This window comes from Canis lupus, chromosome 13 (genome assembly GCF_011100685.1).
Source record: "Canis lupus familiaris isolate Mischka breed German Shepherd chromosome 13, alternate assembly UU_Cfam_GSD_1.0, whole genome shotgun sequence".
NCBI lineage: Eukaryota > Metazoa > Chordata > Mammalia > Carnivora > Canidae > Canis > Canis lupus.
The window spans coordinates 60,751,318-60,772,688 of NC_049234.1; the positions used below are offsets into that span (position 1 = coordinate 60,751,318).

At 35.1% G+C, this 21,371-nt stretch overlaps 1 protein-coding gene across 2 annotated transcripts; it reads left to right on the forward strand.

Moving 5' to 3' along the window:
- The first annotated feature begins 444 nt into the window (after nucleotides 1-444).
- CABS1 (calcium binding protein, spermatid associated 1) lies at nucleotides 445-21,125 on the forward strand. 2 transcript variants are annotated; one of them, XM_038556266.1, is made up of 5 exons: nucleotides 445-1,818; nucleotides 15,590-15,688; nucleotides 16,745-16,777; nucleotides 18,506-19,067; nucleotides 21,006-21,125. In XM_038556266.1, exon 1 carries the CDS (start codon nucleotides 508-510, stop codon nucleotides 1,696-1,698), a length of 1,191 nt encoding a protein of 396 aa, XP_038412194.1. In that variant the 5' UTR covers nucleotides 445-507; the 3' UTR covers nucleotides 1,699-1,818; nucleotides 15,590-15,688; nucleotides 16,745-16,777; nucleotides 18,506-19,067; nucleotides 21,006-21,125. The 2 variants fall into 2 exon arrangements, with proteins under 2 accessions (XP_038412194.1, XP_038412193.1); XM_038556265.1 differs by lacking the exons at nucleotides 15,590-15,688; nucleotides 16,745-16,777; nucleotides 18,506-19,067; nucleotides 21,006-21,125 and adding an exon at nucleotides 2,431-2,579 and having other exon boundaries at nucleotides 446-1,818.
- Nucleotides 21,126-21,371: the final 246 nt, after the last annotated feature.

The following is a 21,371-nucleotide window of genomic DNA, read 5'->3' on the forward strand; positions in this document are numbered from 1 at the left end:
CCAGGGATCCCTGTTTTTTAGACATTTAAATACCATAAATCTCAAGAGAAGATGCTTAACCTCAAAAAAACATTGTTAACTTATTTGAAAGACAGATAACTTAAAGCTAATGCTTATAATCTCATGGCTCCTAGAGTTTTCCCCACTGACACTAAACCCACAAATACCTGGCTGACTCTGCTGTGTCTGTTTCAAGTGACACTAGCTCCATAATGGAAGGTAGATCCCTTATAAAGAAGAACATGATAAGTCCAGCTATGAATGATCATTTCATAATCAGGATTCTATTGTCTTTTCATCTAATACCAATAACTCTTGAAACTAGATGCCCAATCAAAGCACAGAAACAACCTACAAGGAGAGCCTGTGACATTGGCCCTATGGTTGATGCAACAATCACCATGATGACCAATGCTTCAATCACTATAATGCACATCACTCTCCTGCCTAGGGATACCACTGGGCCCAGGGAAAGACCTGTGAGTGTACATAGTGCCATTTTGTCCCATGGCTGAAGATGGTTTGCCAAAAATTTATTCTCATCCTCCAACAGAAAGGGGTAAAACAACAACTGAAGCAACCATTTTCTTTGGGGCTGACAACACCATTCCGAAATCAGAAAAAAACATTACTTCGGAAGGAGACCACATTACTCCAGTAAATGACTATACCCTGGAAAGTGATTTCTCAACAACAGACAGCAAGCTTACATCTCCAAAAGAAAAACTAAAATCAGAAGATAATGTTGGCTCTCGTATTATTAAATCATCAACCCATGTGGAAAAAGAAATTGCTACACTGACAGGCACAGTAAACTCCATAGCTAATGACTCTATTACTGAAAATTTAATTCCAGTGAAAATTGATAATATCTCATCACCAGGCGCAACTGTTTCTTTAATAGATTTTTCCACTAACATGGCAAAAGAAGATATTCTCTTGGATACCACTGACCCAGCGAATGAAGATGTCTCAATAACTTCTGAAGTCTCTGGCACATTAAAGGAAGGCACCACCAGCATTGCAGACACCCCTAATCTTCCAGCTAAGAAGGATAAGCCTGATGATAACAATTATAGTTCCTCAGTAAAATCCAATGTCACTGCTAATGAGGCAGTCCAGATCACCAACTCGTCTATTCCTGAGGCTGAAATCTCTACTGCTACTGAAAAAAATTTCACTATTCCAGACATAACTGCCTTTACAGAAGAGAAAATAACTGAAATTGACTTAAGTCTTCCAGAGAATGACCCCAATCCTGTGCCTAAACTAACAGACTCTGATGAGGAAAAGTTCATCACTGTGTTTGAACTCACTACCACTGTAGAAAGAGACAAAGATAACCCTGAAGATATTCTGCTAACCAATGAAGAGTCTATGGATGAAGTCAATGTTTGGATGGAGAAAGATATCACAAATGAAGCAGAGAACAATCCCATTTTGCTCACTGCTGTGGAATCCAGATATGACTTTGTAATCCCTACATCAGTAGCTATGAACCTCACGGAGGATTCATCTACCCTGACAAATGAAGATCTGTCTGAGAATAATGCAATAGAATTTGTAACTAAGGACAGCGAGCCACTTTCAGAAACTACCCCTGATCCAGATACCCTAAGTCATGAGGAAGATGCCTTTACAACTGAAATGGGTGTCTTTAAGTTACTGAAAGAAGAACCAGATGAGTTCCTGATTTAAAAGCAGCAAAACAGATGCCACACAGAATTGAGCAACAATTCTAGACAGCTAGTTTTAACATCTAAGAAGCTTGCCCACCAAGCAAAAATCTTAATAAATTAAAGAAAGTGAGCATTTAAGGCAAGTATTCGACTCAGAAAAATGTGGATACTTAACAATAGAGGTCATTCAGTAGAATATATTTATGGAAACCTAAAAACTCAGTATACAAGAGTTCCCTGAGTACCAAAAAATTTAATTCAATTATTATCCAATTATTTATCTTAATATAAAATCTTTAATCCCAGCTTTCAGGTATATGCAGACAGCAATAAAGAAAGCTGACTTCCTGCCTACATTTAATGATGTATGTCATTTTAGTTAACCCTTGAGAGCATATTTTAGTGTGAGTTGAAGAGATGAGAACTAAATTAACATATCTCAAAAATTATTGTAGTATTAAAAGTTCTGAGATGCTAATTCTAAACAGATTTTTTCATGCAACCAATGATTCTCTTCTATTAAAAAATATATTTGCAATCCTCCATAAGAATTAAGGTTATTCAGTAATTTTTAGCATGTAAAAAATGTAAGAAATAGTATAGGGTTCCTGGTTCATGTTGGATGCAAACTAAGTCAAAATGATATTTTATAAACATGTAAATTTGTCAAAATATTGTGTACAAACATATGAATCAATTTAATTTTCTTTCTGTAAAATTTCTCTCCTGAATTTTTGTCAATTTTTTTCAGGTCTTAAGCACTGCTAACGCACTCTTCTTATGCTTTTGGTTAGCAATTCAAGAACATGTATCTTCATTCTTTCCTGACGCAGACTTTTAAAATAGGTCTGTTTTCATTTTGCTGATTTTTCTTCAATAAATCTTTTGACAGCAACTGATTTACTGTGTGTAAATGTGTTTGATATTCTAGTACAGAATTCTTAAATTACAAGAAATGTAAGTACAGTTGATCCTTGAACATGGGAATAAGGAAGGCTGTTTCCCTACCAGTCAAAAACACACCTATAACTTCTGAGTCTCCCCAAACTAAGCCATTAAAAAACTACTGTTGACTGGAATCCTTACCAATAATATAAACAGTCAATTAACACATACTTTGTGACTCTGTTATAAGCTGTGGTCATACAGCTAATAAAAAGGAAATATTATTTTAAAAATCATATAAGAAAAACATTTAGAGTATTGTACCATAAAAAATCCAAATATAAGTGGACCTGTGCAGTTCAAACTTGTGCTGCTCAAGGGTCAGTGGTAAAATTAAAATCTATTGTTTAAAAAACAACTTAACTTTGGACACCAAGGACAGAATTATTCTACAGAGACTCGACTCATAATTTTATTGAATTAAAAGAAAAAGAAAAACAAAGCCAAAACACTGGGTAAATAGAAAATGGCATACTTGGGGGAGGGGGGGAGTGTAGAGGAGGGATGTATACCATTAGATAGACTATAGACTAGAAATAATTATGGAAGCATGTTAAAACCCAGAAACACATCTTAACATAAAAATTTAGTATATGTTAAGGTGAACTTCAAAACCATGAGATATGATGAGTAATTAATCTTGCCTTAATAGCTGAGTATTTGAGGAAAAATTAAGCTGCAGTATTAGGATCACACTCTAAAATAAATTCTACATGAATCAGAGACTTAAATATAAAACCATACAATAGCATAAAAGAAAATACATGTATATTTATTCAAGTGGAGTTGAGAAATCTAAGCATATAAGAAATGGCAAAAAGGAGATTTACAGATTTGACACCAAAATAGGTAAATTTTGTACAAAAGAAAATCAACATAAAATTAAAAATCAAATAATAATTCGGGAAAAATAACTGCAATATTCATGGCAGTGAAAAGGTTATTATCATCAGTCTCTGAAGAGCTCCTAAAGAGAATGTGTTTTTTGAAGAGAAAATATTTTAAATGACAATAAGAAATAAATAATTCATGAAAAACAAATTGCCACCTAACTTATAAAAAGTCAATGATCACAGTATTCCAAGAAAGTGAAATTATTAGATATTTATTTTAAACCATTTAATAACTGAAAATGATCATTTTAAATATTCATTGTTGGATAGTACAAATTTCTCCACCCTTTCTGGAAGGCAATGTGGAAATATATGCAACAAGCATTAAAAATATTTAAACTTTTTAGCCTATTTTGCAACTAAGAATTTTCTCAAGAATTAGAGACCATGGGGGATCCTGGGTGGCTCGGCGGTTTGGCACCTGCCTTTGGCCCAGGGCGCGATCCTGGAGTCCCCAGATCGAGTCCCACGTCGGGCTCCTGGCATGGAGCCTGCTTATCCCTCTGCCTGTGTCTCTGCCTCTGCCTCTCTCTCTCTCTCTCTCTCTCTCTCTCTGTCTATCATAAATAAATTTTTAAAAAATCTTTTAAAAAAAAAGAATTAGAGATCATGAAAGTAGCTAACAGTTATTATAGGCTTTATTGTGTTCAACATTTAGAATAACATTTGCTTTTCATGACAATCCTATAAGGGAGAACAATATTCTACTCATTTTATAGATAAAGAAACTAAGTCAGAAAATCTATGTAACATAGCCAAGCCTCATAGCTATTATGTAGTAAAGAAGGCTTCAAACCAGGCAGTCTTCCTGCAGAGCCCATGCTCTCCTCATCACTATGCTCTATTGGCTCTCATAGTTTTACAAAAAAAAAGATATTGTCAGAGGGATTCATGTAATTTTTTAAGGTTTATAAAAGAGATACACTAAAAATAATCTAAAATTCTAGTGACGTGGATGGAATTGGTTACATTTCTGTATACCCATATGAAGCAACAGTACGCACTTTTTAAAAATGGTCTGTAAAAGAGAATTCATTCATTCATCTGTTCATTCATTCATTCATCTCCACACCCAATGTGGGGCTTGAACTCACAACCCTGAAATCAAGAGTCATGTGCTCTACCAACTGAGCAGCCAGGTGGCCCAAAAGAATTTAATCACATAGGGGGAAAAGGGGAAAATCACACTAAACTCCTAAATGAAATTTACACAGTGATATGTAACATATATATATAAATAGCTAGATACATATAATACTTTAACAGTGATCATCTCTAGGAAGGAAATGGAGGTGATTTTCATTCTCTCTGCTTTCATGCATTCCAGAATATAAACTACACCAGGGTGTTGAATGATTGTCAACACTATCAGCCAGAAAATTAGAGTGCCAATCTATATCTTCCTACACCTAATAAAAATATTAGCTAGTATTTATTTACTTTGTATCAGACACCATTTTATTCCATTTTAATTTATAAAATATTTATTGTTTACCTACTACATTCCAAGCACCTCAGAAGCCTCTTATGTATGCTATAGTGAAACAAAGGACACAGCCCCTGCCATCACGGACATTAATCCACTGGAAAAGAGAAATATTAAACAAATCTCAAATAATCACACATGGAGCAATACCAACTATAGATTGTAATGGTTCTTACAAACAAGATATTATTTTTAAAAAGAGAGAGAGATTATAGCTGCAGGCTTCACACAAATTTAAATCTAGAGAAGTTGTCTCTGAAAAAAGTGAGATTGAAGCTAAAGATTGAAAAATGTGAAGAGTTGAGGACACAACATGCCTAAAGCCCTGAGGCTAGAAATGTCCCAAGTTTCTCAAGGAAATGAACAGACTATGTGATGAAACATATCATTGGTTGAAAAATAACAAATTGAAACTGAAAAAGTAGGCAAGAAACAAATCATGTGGTGCTTGTTGAAAGCTATGAAAAGGTTTTAATAATTTTGTCCTCAAAACCACCTTAGTCCTGAGATAGGTGGCAAGCTGAATAGCATTCACTACTTTATAAACTGCAACCATAGTTCCTTTATGGACTTTGTTTAAAAAAATAGTTTGATAGTCTCCTTTGAGATATGAGGCCCTTGAGGCATAAACTAGACTAGAACAATTAAAGTAATTAATGTGGTCAGTTAAAACAAGATAATGGGAAATTTAAGGATAAGACAAAGATAGGAGAAAAACAATACCTGTGCAACTGGCTAGAGTCTAGAAAGAAGAGTGTCCAGTGTTGTATGTCAACTATACTTCAATTTAAAACACACACACACACACACACACACACACACACAAATTTTAAAAACAGTGGCCAGTGAGATTACTGGTGGCCAGTGGACACCAGACTTTTCAAAAATTGGATGCTTAATAATCAATTTTAAATTGCCCAACTTCATAGTAAAATTTCTCCTCACCCTGAAATTTCATTAAACATGAAAGAAACAAGGTCTTGAATACGTGATTCTTAAGTAAAGGAAATGGTGGGCCTGAGGAGACACAGCTAAGATATGGAATTAAGGACTGGATGTAAAATTATCTTTATTCCCAAATGTACTAAATAGTGATGACCCTTGAAAGGAGTGGAGGCATACAGTGGGTGGACAGTTGGGATAGTTTCATTTTGCTGATGACCAAAGTAAAAACAAAAAAGCCACCGAATCAAGATAAGCAAGCCAGTAAATGGCAAAGCTTAGCTCTCCAGATTTTTATGACTCTAAAGCCCAAGTTCAAAAGTCACATAGCTTTGTGTGAATTGTTCAACAATCATTCTCAACGTTTAACCCTCCTTCTTTCTCTATTTAAACTGCCACTCCCTTCTTTAAGCCTGTCTACAATCCTGTAACTGGCAATCTACCTCTCATTTTCTTTCCCATCAATTAATGCCCCAACATCCTCATCTTTCTTCTAAAGCCCTTGACTTGCTCCTTAGGATAAAGTCTAAACTCTTCAGCAATGCACACAAGCCTCTCCATGTTTTTTCCTCTGCCCAACTTTTTCTTCAACCCATCTTTACTTCTGCTCTCCCTTCACACAGTACACTCTATCTACACAAAGTACAAATGTAAACTCCCTGAGAGCTGGGATCCCTGACTACTGAGCTAAAGAGTACCTAGTAGATAGGAGATACTCAATAAATGTTTATAAATGAAGAAATGAGAGGAATTAAAGTTTCCTTAATGTGAGTGACATCTGTTTTTGACCTAGCTTCTAAACTCTGCCTGCCATAAAATTTTCTTTGTAAGACATGCAGATTTTTTGTTTTACAACTCCTTTCCTTTCACGCATGTTTAAGTGAGACAGATCCCACCCCCAACTCTGGCAATGAGCTAGTTACTCTGTGTCCCATACACCTTGCCACAGTTATTCAGGGATAAGCACATAAATCAATCAGAGAGAGGGGAAGAAAATGTATTTGTGGAAAATGAGCTTCTAAAAGAAACATCAATCTGGAAACATAAAGTGCAAGGAGCTTCTGGAGCCATCTAGGGATGATCACAAGGAGGCACACGGCTGAAAATAAAGCCAATGCTGAAGAAATAAGAGCCAAGAAATATAAAGAACAACTGAGTTATAGTCACATCATATATCAAGCCTTCATAGAATAAGCCAGGTCTGCTTATTTACCTGAGACAATACATTTTCCATTTTAGTTAAATGAGTTTGGGCTGAGTTTTCTGTTGGTTAAAACTGGAAGCGTGCTAATAACTAAGAACTCAAACAGTTTCAAATTTCTGCATCATTCTTCATCATATTCTCTGTCCCTAGAATTCTCTGCAGTTTCACATGGTAAATATTTAACCATCTTTCAAGACTCACTTCAAGTGATAGCTTCCCTAACCACCCCTCGGTATGATAACTTAATGATAACCCTACCCACCATATATATTCTTCAATAATATCACTTATTACACTTCATTGTATTTGATAAAAGATACTCCTGAATCCGAAATAATCCTATTCATAGTTTCCTCTAACATAAGATCCTTCTGTCCAAAGTTCTTCTCTGTCCTAATGTAACCCCTGTTCACAATCCACGCTGTAACTTGTATCCACAGCTATCCCTACCCTGTGACATAAATCTCTTTTCCATGTCTTAAGGAATTATTGATCTAATATGAGAGAGAGTGGGAGAGAACCAGTTATAAAGTGAAAGGATTCCTGACCACAAAGAAAGACAGTTCTAAAGAGATGCTATACATAAGAATGCATTAAAGAACATTTGTAACTTCAAGGTACCAGAAAGACTGGGGAATTGGGCCAGTATGTGTGTAATATGTGTGCATTGCCCAATTCTACCTGTTGCAGATTAGAAGTAAATAAATGATACATGAATTAAATTTTGAGTCTGCAGTCTATTTCCAGAAGACTACTGGTATGTTCTTTTGCATTTTTTACATACGCTTTAAAGATAACAGAAATCTAAATTGAAATTGGCATTCCCCTTTCCTCAAATTTCTCTTCTAATATTGCCTATCTCAAGCAAAAAATACCATCTGCACAGCCATCCAAGCCAGAAACTGGGATTCTTCTTTTACACCACTCTTTATCGTTTTCCATGTGCAACAAAAACAAAAGTTTTCACCTCTGGGCCCTCAGGACTCCACTTGCGTCCATTCTTACCACTCTTCTTTATCTTAAGTTTTATCCTGAAAAAAAGAAAAAAAAAACATGTTATAGGACAAACTGATCATGACACTTCCAGCTCCATACTCAGAATGCTCCATTGACTTTCTACCAACTTTCATATAAAATCTAAAATCCCTTTGCTATTTGCCAGGTTCTCCACAATCAGGATATTGCTAACCTATGCAGCCTCATGATATGCTACTGTCAACATTCTCTCTTAAATCTCAACTATGTAGATCCTCTGTTGGTTTCTTTAGAGTATGAAAAATGCTCTTGTCTCAGATCACTGAACATGCTATACTCTTCCTGAGACAGTCTTAAAATCCTCTAAATGTGATTTCCTTCAACCATGTAGGCTTCTATATTCTCCCACAATATTGTCTTAAGGTATAAAATATCTTGCTTAACACACAATTTTTTTTCAAATTGCCTGTTGTATTGATTTCCTAAGAAAGCTGTAACAAATTACCATAAACTGGATGGCTTAAGACAAAAATTTATCCTCTCACAGTTCTGAAAGTTCTAAGTCTGAAATCAAGGTTTCAGCAAGGACACTACTCTCTGAAATTTCAAGGGGAGGATCTTTTCTTCCTTCTTCTAGCTTCTGGTGGTTGCTAGCAATCCTTGACTCTCTTTGGTTTATAGACACATTACCACAATCTCTGCCTCCCTTATCACAAGATATTCTCTTGTGTGTCTCCATGTTCAAATTTCTCCCCACTTATAAGGACACTGGCCATTGGATTAGGACTCTTAATTCAATATGACTGCCTCTTAACTTGGTTACATCTGCAAAGATTCCATATCTGGATAAGGTCATGTTCTTAGGTACTGGGAGTTATGAACCTAACATATTTGGGGATGGGTAAAAGACACAATTCAACTCAAACACCTGCTTAAAGTTTGTCTTCCTTACTAGACTGTATGTATGTTTGATAAGTAAGAAGATAAAATAATTTATCATCAAAACCAAAATACTTTTGAGACTGAAAGAAAGCAGTATTAATAATGATCCCACAACAACAGGCATAACCTAGAATGTCTCAAATAAACAGAGCTGATCACCCCATCCTAAGAAAAGAGATCATATCTCTCTTATCCACTGCTCACTTCTGAGAGCTTTGAACACAGGAGATGCTCAATAAATGAATCAATTGAATGAGTGAATGGTGATTTCACTTATTATGCTATGAATGCTCTCAGAGAAAAGATGATTTGAACTGGATACTTCGAGATAAATATGAGTTTACCAGGACAAGAAAAGATCATTGGTTTCAAGCTGAAGGAAGCAAGGGCAAAGGCAAAACTCTAGAAGAACAGAGTTGACCCTTAACACAGATTGAAGTGAGTAGGTCCACTTACAGGTGTATATATATGTTTTTTGGTAAATACAATACAGTACTGTACATGTATTTTCTCTTCCTTATGATGTCCTTAATATTTTCTTTGTTCTAGCTTACTTTAAGAATACAGGATAATAATACATATAACATACAAAATATGTGTTAATCAACTCTTTATGTTATCAGTAAGACTTCACCAGTAGACTATTAGTAATTAAATTATACATGGATTTTTGACTTTGTGGAGTGCTGGCACTGCTGACCCCCACATTGTTCAAGAGTCAGCTGTATTTAGTGTGCTCAATAATACTGAAATAAGTTTATAGCACTGAGAATTTGAAAGAGAATGGTAACAACTATACCAAATTGTGACTGATATTACAGCCTCTCAAAAGCAAAAAGAACCAAACTGTGTCAAACTATGTGTATTAGTCAGGGTTCTCCAGAGAAACAGAACCAATGATGGATGGATGGATGCATGCATGCATGCATACATGGATGGGTGTAGATAGTCAGACAGACATAAAATTTTAAGAAATTGGCTCATGTAATTGTGGAGACTGGCAAGTTGAAAACCCATAGCACAGGGTTGGTAGGTTAGAAATTCAAGTTTAGAGCTGATATTGCGATCTTGAGTCCAAAATTGACAGGGCAAGACTGCAGGCTGGAAACTCAGACAGGGATTTTCTGTTTCAGCCTCTAGGCAGAATTCCTTCTTTTTCAAGAAACTTCAGTCTTTGTTCTTCAATTGATTAACTGAAGCTCATCCATATTATGGATCCGTTTTACAAGTTAACTGATGATAAATATTATCACATCTATAAAAATATCTTCACAGCAACATCTAGACTAGTATTTGTCAAGGAACTAGGCATCATAACCAAGGCAAGTTAACATAAAATTAACCATCACATCATGTGTTAGCAGCTTAGAGTTAAAATTTTACACAACAGGGGCACCTGGGTGGCTCAGTCAGTTAAGCTTCCAACTCTCAGTTTCTGCTCAGGTCATCATCTTGTAGTCATGGGATCGAGCCCTGCTTTGGACTCTATTCTGAGTATGGAGTCTCCCTCAGATTCTTTCTCCCCTTCCCTCACCCCCTTCTCACTAATGCTTGCATGTTCTCTCTCTCAAATAGATAAAATCTTTTTTAAAATTTTCACATAACAGCTCATACTTCCTAAGCCAGTTTCATAGGAATTCATGGCTTTTTTGCAGGGGAGAAGATAAAAAGAATTTCAGGGTAAAATGTATTGCTGAAATGTTGGGGTGAATATGAGAATATGTATATGAAGTGTCCGTGGAGCTATATTTTCATGGAGCTCCAGTAAACGTGTCTAAGCATGAATTATTATTATCAAGCATGTTACATGCTCTATGTAACATGGTTTGGGAAATTCTGTTGCATAAAACGGGAGGCATTATAAGTTTTAAGTAAGGGGATAATACAGTAATTGTGTTTTAGGAAGATTATTTGCATAGAAAAGTAAAAGTTGGACTGGGGATATAGACGAAGCAAGAAGCAGAAACAAGAAACTACAGCAGGAATCAGCAAGAATAATTATCAATTATCAATATGAGTATATTCCATTTGTACTACTAACCAGAATGAGAATCAAATGAGCACAGTCTTAACTACATAAACTTTTTGACATGAAAATTTTACATAAAAATCTGAAAGCTCTAGCAAGTTGTCCCTACCCAAGTTGGCTGCCTCTAATAAAAACAAGCATCCTTGTCCTGTGAGCTGAAATCCTTACATGTTCTCTCAATCTAGAGAATTTGGGATTAGATATAATTTACAACAAAGTCAGAAAAGCAAAGGAAGTTCATAAATATTAACTTGGTCAAAAACATTATTTATCACCTAAAGTTATGCCAGGAAATCTACCAGTTATCAATATTCAAAAATGCCTAAGACAGTTCTCTTTATGGCTTACTCACTATAATAATTAATCAAAAATTTTCTTCAACAGGAGTCAAACACACTTAAAAATATCTTGCTTCAGGAGAAAGAAAAGGCTGTGAAGATAAACAAATCTGGGTTAGAATACAGGTTTTTACAACTATGAGCTAGCTGTTTTTTCAAGTCTCAGTCTCTTCATGTACAAATCTATAATCTAGGTCTTCAACTTGATTTGGATTTTAGTTTGCCCTCATTGCAATTAATTATCTTAAAAAGCCAAAACAAATTGTGAACAAAGTGAAAACCAATAATCAAAGAGACACTGTGTCCAGCACCCTCAAATTCAACTTTAAGAGAAAAAGTCTAGACGTTCCTGTTTATTTTTTTTTTAAGATTGTATGTATTTATTCATGAGAGACACAGAGAGAGAGAGAGGTAGAGACACAGGCAGAGGGAGAAGCAGGCTCCATGCAAGGAGCCCCATGTGGGACTCGATCCTGGGACTCCAGGATCACGGGCCGAAGGCAGGCGCTAAACCACTGAGCCACCCAAGGATCCCTAAACATTCCTGTTTAATCTTCAATTCATCGCTGGGTGAATTAATGCCAAGAAGACACACCAGTGTTAACTGCTACCTTGAAAGAAAAGCATTAAAATCCCATTACCCACCAGTAGACCTTCCATGTGTAAGTACATGATGTTTACCTATCCTGCTGGTAATAGAATGACATTTTGGGGAAAGTAAAACTTATTGACATCAAAGCAAATATCAAATTAATATAATGTACACATTTTGTATTATTCAGTAACTGGTGCATTCCTTCTGAGCAAGATAATCACTGCAGTGCACAATATATCGTACTTGACAATTTAATTAAAGAACTATTAGTCTTGATGTTAGCATATTAAGTGTTGTCAAAATGGTTTACTAGCTTTTTCTCATTTTTATGTCCAGAAAGGCAAGAAAAGAAGGCAATATTTGCAGCTGCACCCCAACTACTAATGCTTAATGTTGACCTCATTTTACAATCTCTATAAATTCACTTTCAGGAATGAAGTATTTTTTTCTTACAAAGCTAAAGATGAACACAAAAGAAGCTACCATCTTCAAATACTTCCTACCAGCTCAGAATTCACATTATCAAATGGTAGTGAGGCAAATAAATATAGACAGCAGTCTTAATTATGAAAGTGTTCACAGACCTAGGGCTTATAGTCAAGTTTCAATAATTACTGCTTTGTTACTAAAATGTCAAGTTCTGTAAGAAAACATCTGAAATAAAGGAAAGAAATTGACTCCAAGTATTATCTTTAAGTTATAAAGAATAAGCTTTCAATTCTTCTGATGCACAGTTAATTAGCCATGATGATTCTGAGAAAAATGAAAAGGAAAAATGTCAACTTCTGAAGATTATAACACTCCATTTTTTGCTTCAGGAAACAGTTTGGATTAGCCCAGAAGTAAATGCTAAAATAATAATAATATATTTTGCTTAGCAATAGGAATAAAATAAAAAGGATAATGCGGGGGGCGGGGGGGAATTTCTTTATAAGGCATGAGTCACCTGAACTCTTTCTCCAAGCTTCCGGACTTCAGAACCTAAGGTAAGGCTGACATTGCTGGAGAAGCAGAAAAAGGATCCCCTGTTGTGGTATCTTTTCTAAATTTTCGAAGACTTTAACCAATTTTCCTCAGACTTGGATTATATCTATTTTCTTTTCTTTTTTTTTTAAGATTTTATTTATTTATTCATGAGAGACACAGAGAGATGGACAGAGACATAGAGGAAGAAGGAGGTTCCTTGTAGGGAACCCGATGTGGGACTTGATCCCAGGACCCCAGGATCATGCCCTGAGCCAAAGACAGATGCTCAACCACTAAGTCACCTAGACAACCCTGATTATGTATATTAGTGTAATCATCATAGGCTCTCCAGTTTCTTTTTTTTTTTTTAATTTTTATTTATTTATGATAGTCACACAGAGAGAGAGAGGGAGACAGAGACACAGGCAGAGGGAGAAGCAGGCTCCATGCACCGGGAGCCCGACGTGGGATTCGATCCCGGGCCTCCAGGATCGTGCCCTGGGCCAAAGGCAGGCGCCAAACCGCTGCGCCACCCAGGGATCCCAGCTCTCCAGTTTCTAATTAGTATAATCATCATAAGATCTCAGACTCTTTTCCACAGAATTCCAACACACAATGCATTTGAAAGAAAATATCATAAATAGAAAATAAATGGAAATGTTTTAATAAATTCAGCAAACTACAAGTTCTATCCACTTAATATATTAGTAAAATGTTAGCAATTTCAGGAAATATTATATTAATAAAAATAGCTAAAGGGGATCCCAGTTTTAAAGCGGCTCCCTTTTAGACATGAATCTGTATCTTAGTTTTGAACATATAAAAACAAAAGTGTTTTCAGTGGCAAGAACATATATTTAAGTTATGCAAGAAATCATTGAGCCTGATTTTTAAAATTTTTAATACTTGAATGTTTCCATTCTATTTATCTTTTAATACAAAAGGAAGGGCATATAAATATCTAAATGTGCCTTATATTTTGCTTGAGATTGCGAATGCTTCACAGATGAAGAAACAGTTATTAATATGGTTTTCTATTCTTCTTCTTGGGAGTACTGAGATGTGACAGTTTTGTCAAATAGATTAATCACTCCATTTTAAAAACAGAACCTGGGCCTCAGGAAGGCTAAATAATGTGACCAGGGTTTGACATCTGAAGCTCAACTCCAACGACTATTGATCCAGTGATCTTTCCCTTAAAAATCAAAAGATACCCTATTGAATAAAGTCATTATTAAAAGATAGTAATTCTTCGTCAAATGCGTTGTGGCTATCATGTTTGTAAAGCTGTAACTTAAAGATTAGAAAACAGTCACATCTGAACCTGAGATTTTCTAAGTAAAAATAATTAGCCATTAATTCCTCTACTTAGCTACTTTTCTTCTTTCGGAGAGAGATTAGTTAAGTAGTGACAAAAAATGATTCATTACTAAAATATATATGAATGCAAAGTTATGAAGAAAGGATAATTTTATAATAGCCCTCAGAGAACTGCAATTGGAGAGGTTTGGGTTTGGTTTGTTGTTTGTTTATTTTGCTTCTCCTTTAGATAGGAGAACCTAGCAATAATGATCATACGAAAAGAAAATAAAAAGTTTAGCAAAAATGTCAAATTTCTAACAGTTACTCAGATAATAAAAATAATACTGATACTATTAATATAAATATCTCATATTTCTACCTATCACATTTTTTAAGTTAACATTTTAAATTTTTTGTCTGAAGTCTTAAGTGTGTAAGGTCAAAACCATGCCAGGAGACTATTTTAATGGCAATTTCTCTATTTCTTTTCTGTGTTTAAATTATAAAACCAACAAAACATAAGAATTTAATAACAAAATCCACATATAAATTAAACCATCATGTCACACTTATTTTATATTTCACTTAGATTTTCCTGTGTTGTCTATTTGGATAACGTACATACAGTATAGTATTTAAACTTTTCACTTGTGTTACTGGATAACTTAGTATGGTAGTTAAGTTTTTCACTTATCATTACAACAAGCATTTTTTAAAATTTCTATCAAGTCTTCATGATTATCAGTATCTGCATTTTTTTACCTATAAGTAACATTAAAATGACTTACATTTTTTTTCTACTGATTAAGTTATCAAAGATAATTCTCAAGACAGAGTCTTTAGGTTAAAGGTACAAACATTTTCATCTTTTGTACATTGCCATACTGCTTTTCAAAAAAAAATCTCAATTAATAGAACAAACAGCTGTGCGTGAGTATATAAACCTCACCATCTTGATCATAATTTGGTTTTACCTTCTCAAATACCTCTTCAATAATTGTAAAATAGCAGCTCAAAAAGAAGCTGTATATGCTCTCAAGAGGAGAACTTTCTTGACAATGAGACAAGAATTATTTCTGATTACATTTTTGTCTACAACAGGTATTACCATAGGGGTTCATTATTCATAACCTTTGCACGTTATTAGTTGTACTATTCTTCTTATAAGTGATCATTTTTTATTATACCATAGATACAATATATGCCACAGATATGCCTTACCATGCATGTTTTTCATTTGGTTGAAATTTAGCAAAATGAAATATTTATTTTATTCTCTCACCACCAATAAAGCATCATCTTCTGCTGCCTACTTCTAGAAGACACTAAGACATTAAAATGAAGGTTCTCATTTTGATTGCTGTCATCTTGACTTTCACTGCTTGTTTTTCGGTAAATATTGAATATCTTCACCTGTGTTTATTTTCTTATTTAGTTCTTTTTTTTTCTTATTTAGTTCTTAATCATAAAGTGTACATTCAATTTATTTTATGTCAACACAGCTTTACACGACACAAACCTTGTTTAATTTTATTTTTTTCTAAGGCTTTAATTTAATTTTCTTTGTGATCTTTTTTTGACCTTAGGATAAAATCAACATTTTAATTTTTTTCCACATTTGTAGTCCTTAGAATTTCCACATGTGTAAGCAGGATGCTGTAGTGTTATGATTTTAAATTGTGTATTCAGATTCCACTCCTGCAACAGCTTGCCTGAATAGCCTTTAGTCTTTGGTAAAACCATGTTTTCTTTCACAAAAAGAAAAATGTGTGAAGAAGAAAACTGATTTTACAGAACACTATAAAATAGATTTTTTAATCATATAATGTATTTTACATGGATCAAAAAATTAAGTAATTCTAGAGATGATATATAACTTTTCAATCAAGAGCATGTACTTGCTGTCCCCTTAACATTTTTAGATTTATTTACCTAAATCTAGCACCTAAGTTACATTATCTAAAAAGTAGGCTACATTATATAACACTTAACTGCTTTTCTCTCCCAAAATGACAGGTTGGTTTTTTCTTATATCAAGTTCGTAATGATATTGGTTCTATATTGGTCCCCAGGCTTGGTTCTATATTGGTCCCCAGGCTCAGCACCTGAGTAAACGGTAGTTATTACGATAAAAGGAGTCAAATCTTGCACTACCTGTAAACTTGTTGGCAACACACTCATGAGAATATAGAGGGAGAAGAACACTTCTGCCTAAAGACCTCCAGAAAAATTGATCATCTTTACCCCAAGAACCGTGTACTCCAAACTGTTACAAGGTCCCTTATATTTAAAGATAACACTTAAAATTCTAAAACTGTATTCCATTCCATTACCTAACCCAACCACGTATTACCCTCAAACAAGTTCTAGTAAGTATTCTTAAAATGTCATATATGCTCTGGGTCTAATTTTTTATATATATATTTGTATTCTCCATTTCCATTTCAGTCAGCTGATGCACATAAGCAAAAAAACTCCAGGGTAAGTTGTATTCATATTTCTAATTATCTTTTTATATTTTCATTCATAATCAAAAGTCAGTTATGTCTGAAGGGTTAAGGTACAGTTTCCTTTATTCACAACCTAAAGAAATGCTGAGAGTCCCCCAAGTGGGAAAATTTCTGTGAACACCAAAACCTTGCTCAATTGTCTGCTTCTTTGATACATATAAATGTGCAATGGGAGTAGAGCACACAAAAAGCAAATTTTACCTAGGCTTCAGTACCACAAACTATCTACATTTGTCTGTTCAATGTAAATACCTTTCTCTTTATAAATACTAATGGCTTTATAGTAAGGAACATTTCCTATGATCCTACAAAATGCAAACATGTAGTTTCTTTTCTCAAAATCAATACCTTTCAAAAGAAAAATAAAAGAAAATTCAGAATCATCTGGAAAGACTTTTCATAATTACAAATCCCTGTTCCCACTCCCTGCCATCTTTAATGTTCGTAATCCCCATTCCATGTCACAATGGAGGTAGGCTGCACAGCAAGGTGTTTTAAGTGAAAATACTGTCACATCATTCTCTTACATCCCCTAATCTCTCTTTTGCCAATTCCAAATACTCTAAATGAATCCTTAAAAACAAAAACATTCTCCTGTTTTTAAAGATGGATAGACAGTAAAATAAACAATGCCTGGGTTTAGTGACCCAACTTGTTTTGATATTTAGAAAAAAAATTCTAAACCTACCTTGAAAGTTTATGACAATTTTGGCAACTTATTTCTCCTTCATCATAAAGTCAAGTATGAGATTATTTCTTAGAATTTATTCACTTTGAGAACTAATGTTTCATGAAGAGGCAGGGGGAGTGTTGTTTTTAGATTCCCAAGGATTAGCTTCTGTCAATAAAGACAAAATGAGAAGCAAGGGCCTCAGTGGACACCCTAAGGGAATGTCATGTTAAAAGTCCATATAACTAAAGGCAATTAAAACTATCCATGGCTTTGCTGTAATGAGGCTTTCACTGCGTAATTATGCACTGACTAATCTAAGGTACTTCTAGCCTTTAATGTGTAAGATTCTGTGCAAATGAGTCAACCACATGGGTTCACAGAATGCTCTATCAATCTCGTATTTTGGGTCTACTAAAAAAGAGCAATATAAAGCTTCTGTAGTTTCCTTTTATTCCCTATCCAGAATAGTAAATGAAGTATGCTTTTTTCCAGGATGAAAATCAGAAAAGCAGGTTCCAATAGTTTCTCCAGGAAACACTAAAACACTAGATGAATAAATGCTAAACACACGTACACATACACACACACTCTTCCATGGTGAAGTAAGTTTGAGAAATACAGCACATCCTTTGGATTTGTTAAATATTCACAGCATATTATATAAATAACTCTAATAAATCCTGTAGCAAAGAAACATGTTTACTTTACCCAAATCTTTTCCACAGTTATTTGACCACCAAAATCTTCTACTACTTTGTCTATAATGGATCACATTTTGGAAAAATCTATAATAAAACTATTAGGCTTTAAGAATAGCAGAGATACTATTGTACTTTATATTTCACCAAAGGTCATAATTTAAAACTCTCTACTCCGTAGGAACACCCATCAAATTACTTATGGAATGAAGTTAGAATATTGACACAAATTTAAGTGATAAAACAAATATATTTTTAAAGCCCGAGGTCAGGCAAGTTTATGCATCCCACCTGTATAAAACAACTGTGTTTCGTATTCTCTCTTAAGTCTAGTGAAAGCTCCGAAGAATATTTTAAACTACCTAAACAATTAAGGTCTAAGCTGTCAAGAAGATATTCTGCAAAATTCCAACGAGCTCCTGGAAGTCCATGTGGTCACTCTGTTCGTCATGAACCCCCCAGAGGCCACCATCCCCTCCACCTCCCTCACCATCCTCACATCCCACATGAACCGTCACCCAGACCTACATTGCCACCTGAGAACACTGTCTATCCTAGTTCTCAAGCACCATCAGCCCCTTTTAGGGCTCCTCCAACCATAATTTACACCACTGCCACTGTGCTGCCACCACCACTGCTTTCACTGTCTCTGCCCAAAACACTGAGAGTGTTGCATCCAGCACTAACAGCTTCCAGTGCCCTCCAACCTGAGGACATCACCAATGCCCTTGAAGCTGACACTACTACCCCTGCCCCAGTAGCTGACACTACTACCCCTGCCCCAGTAGCTGACACTACTGCTGTCTATCAGCAACAAGAGCCTCAGTGAATTCCACAACTGTCCAAGATTACAAATGCACCAAAGCACAAGAAGACAAAGACAAACTAAGGTAAACAATATTTTCCAAAATATTTTCTAACTAAATGAGTAACTTTAAGACATGTTGAAATAAGACCAGGTAGTTTTTCCCATATCAAAAAAAAAAAAAAAAAGTTTCTAACTCTGCCATATGAATTAGGAACTCTTAATCTTTTTTTATTTCAAAACTAAACTTGCATCTGGGTAGCTCAGTTGGTTAAGTGACCAACTCTTTTTTTTTTTTTTTTAATTTTATTATTTATGATAGTCACACAGAGAGAGAGAGAGAGAGGTAGAGACACAGGCAGAGGGAGAAGCAGGCTCCATGCACCGGGAGCCCGGCGTGGGATTCAATCCCGGGTCTTCAGGATCGCGCCCTGGGCCAAAGGCAGGCGCCAAACCACTGCGCCACCCAGGGATCCCCTAAGTGACCAACTCTTGATGAGATCCACATTGTACTCAACACTGGGCAGGGAACCTGTTTAAGATTCTCTCTCTCTTCTCTGCCATTCCCCTACCATTCTTCTCTCTCTCTCTCTCTCTCTCAAAAAGAAGCAAACAAACAAAAAACCCTAAAAAACTAAATTTAGTCTTCTTGAGTTGATAAGTTATATCTACAAACCCAATGCTAGCAAATTCCTACAAAAGAAAGATATATGTTAAAAAGTCCACTAATGCATATGCATTTGACCTTCTGTCCCCAATGCTAAAATGTGTTTTATTTTCCTGAAATAATCACTTATAATTAGGGCCTTAGTAAATAAAAGTTAATTTATACTTCAAAGTATATTAAATCCCACAAAGTGCGGACTCGACATAAAGAAGTGCTCCTTTTCTTCTTCCAGGACTTACCAACTCTAATAAGTTTAGCAAATATTACAATTAGCCTTTTGAGAATAAAAATATAAACTAAATCACAGCCCAAAGAAGAACTCTCTTGCTATACTAACTGAAACATACACATCATCCTTAAGAAACATCAAAGAAATTGGAGTACATCACATATTGCTCTATTTTTTTAAAAGATTGTATTTATTTATTCATAAAATAAATATGAGAGAGAGAGAGGCCGAGTCATAGGCAGAGGGAGAAGCAGGCTCCATGCAGGAAGCCTGATGCAGGACTCAATCCTGGGACCCCAAGATCATGCCCTGAGCCAAAGAAAGGCAGGTGCTAAACCGCTGAGCCACCCAGGGATCCCCACATATTGCTCTATTTCTAAATACAGGTTGATCCTAATTACAAAGATAAATGAGAATTATCCCAATTATATAACATAAAAAGATACCAATTGCAGAACATTTAGAATAGTTCCAACACTGTTACTACACTGAATTGTTCTTGTACTAATTCTCATTTAATACTCATAGCACGCTTGTAAAGCTGATATCACTGTCTCCCTTTAAAGATGAGGAAGCTGAAGCTATGAGAATTTATGGGACTTTCCAAAGACTACAAAATTTAAATGGCAGACTAGTCTTCAAACTCAGATCGATTTAACTCAAGAGTCCCAGCTTCCATGTTCTTTCTAGCATTCAGCCATTGTAAAACAACTGGATGGAGCTAGAGAGTACTATGCTAAGAGAAATAAGTCAGAGAAAGACAAGAACCATATGATTTTACTCATATGTGGACAAAAGAACAAAAGGGGGAGAAAGGAGTGAGAGAGGCAAACCAAGAAACAGACTCTTAACTACAGAGAACAAACTGATGGTCACCAGAGGGGACGTGGTGGGGGGGATGGGTGAGATAGCTGATGAGGATTAAGGAGTGCATTTGTTGTGATGAGCACTGGATGGGTAGCATATGGAAGTGCTGAATCACTATATTGTACACCTGAAACTAATATTACACTGTATGTTAACTAACTGGAATTTAAATAAAATTAAAAAAAAAAAAAACAATGGAAGAAGAAAGAGCTTACATACTTTTAATTAATGGCTCATGGTATTTTGTTTTGTTTTTACAGATCCTGAAAGACTGAATACTGATATATTATGATCACCATCTATCACCATTTTGATTTTAACAAAAATATAGAAAAAAATACAAAAATAAAGGGATGTGGGTTCTTATTGTTTCTTCTTTAGTTTTGCTATACTGTACAGATTTCTAAAAATAATATGATTCATGCATTTGATCACATGTGTTGGTATCCTTTTCATTTCTTGTAGAGTGATGGAAGTATTAATGGCACTTTCATTCTTTCAGATGGTTCTATAACACGCAAGGTATGTGTCCAGAAAAATTGTAAATATTTCATAGGCATAAAAAATTATTTGAAATCACTCCATATAAGAGTCTGCTAAAATATTACAAGGATCAGGGATCCCTG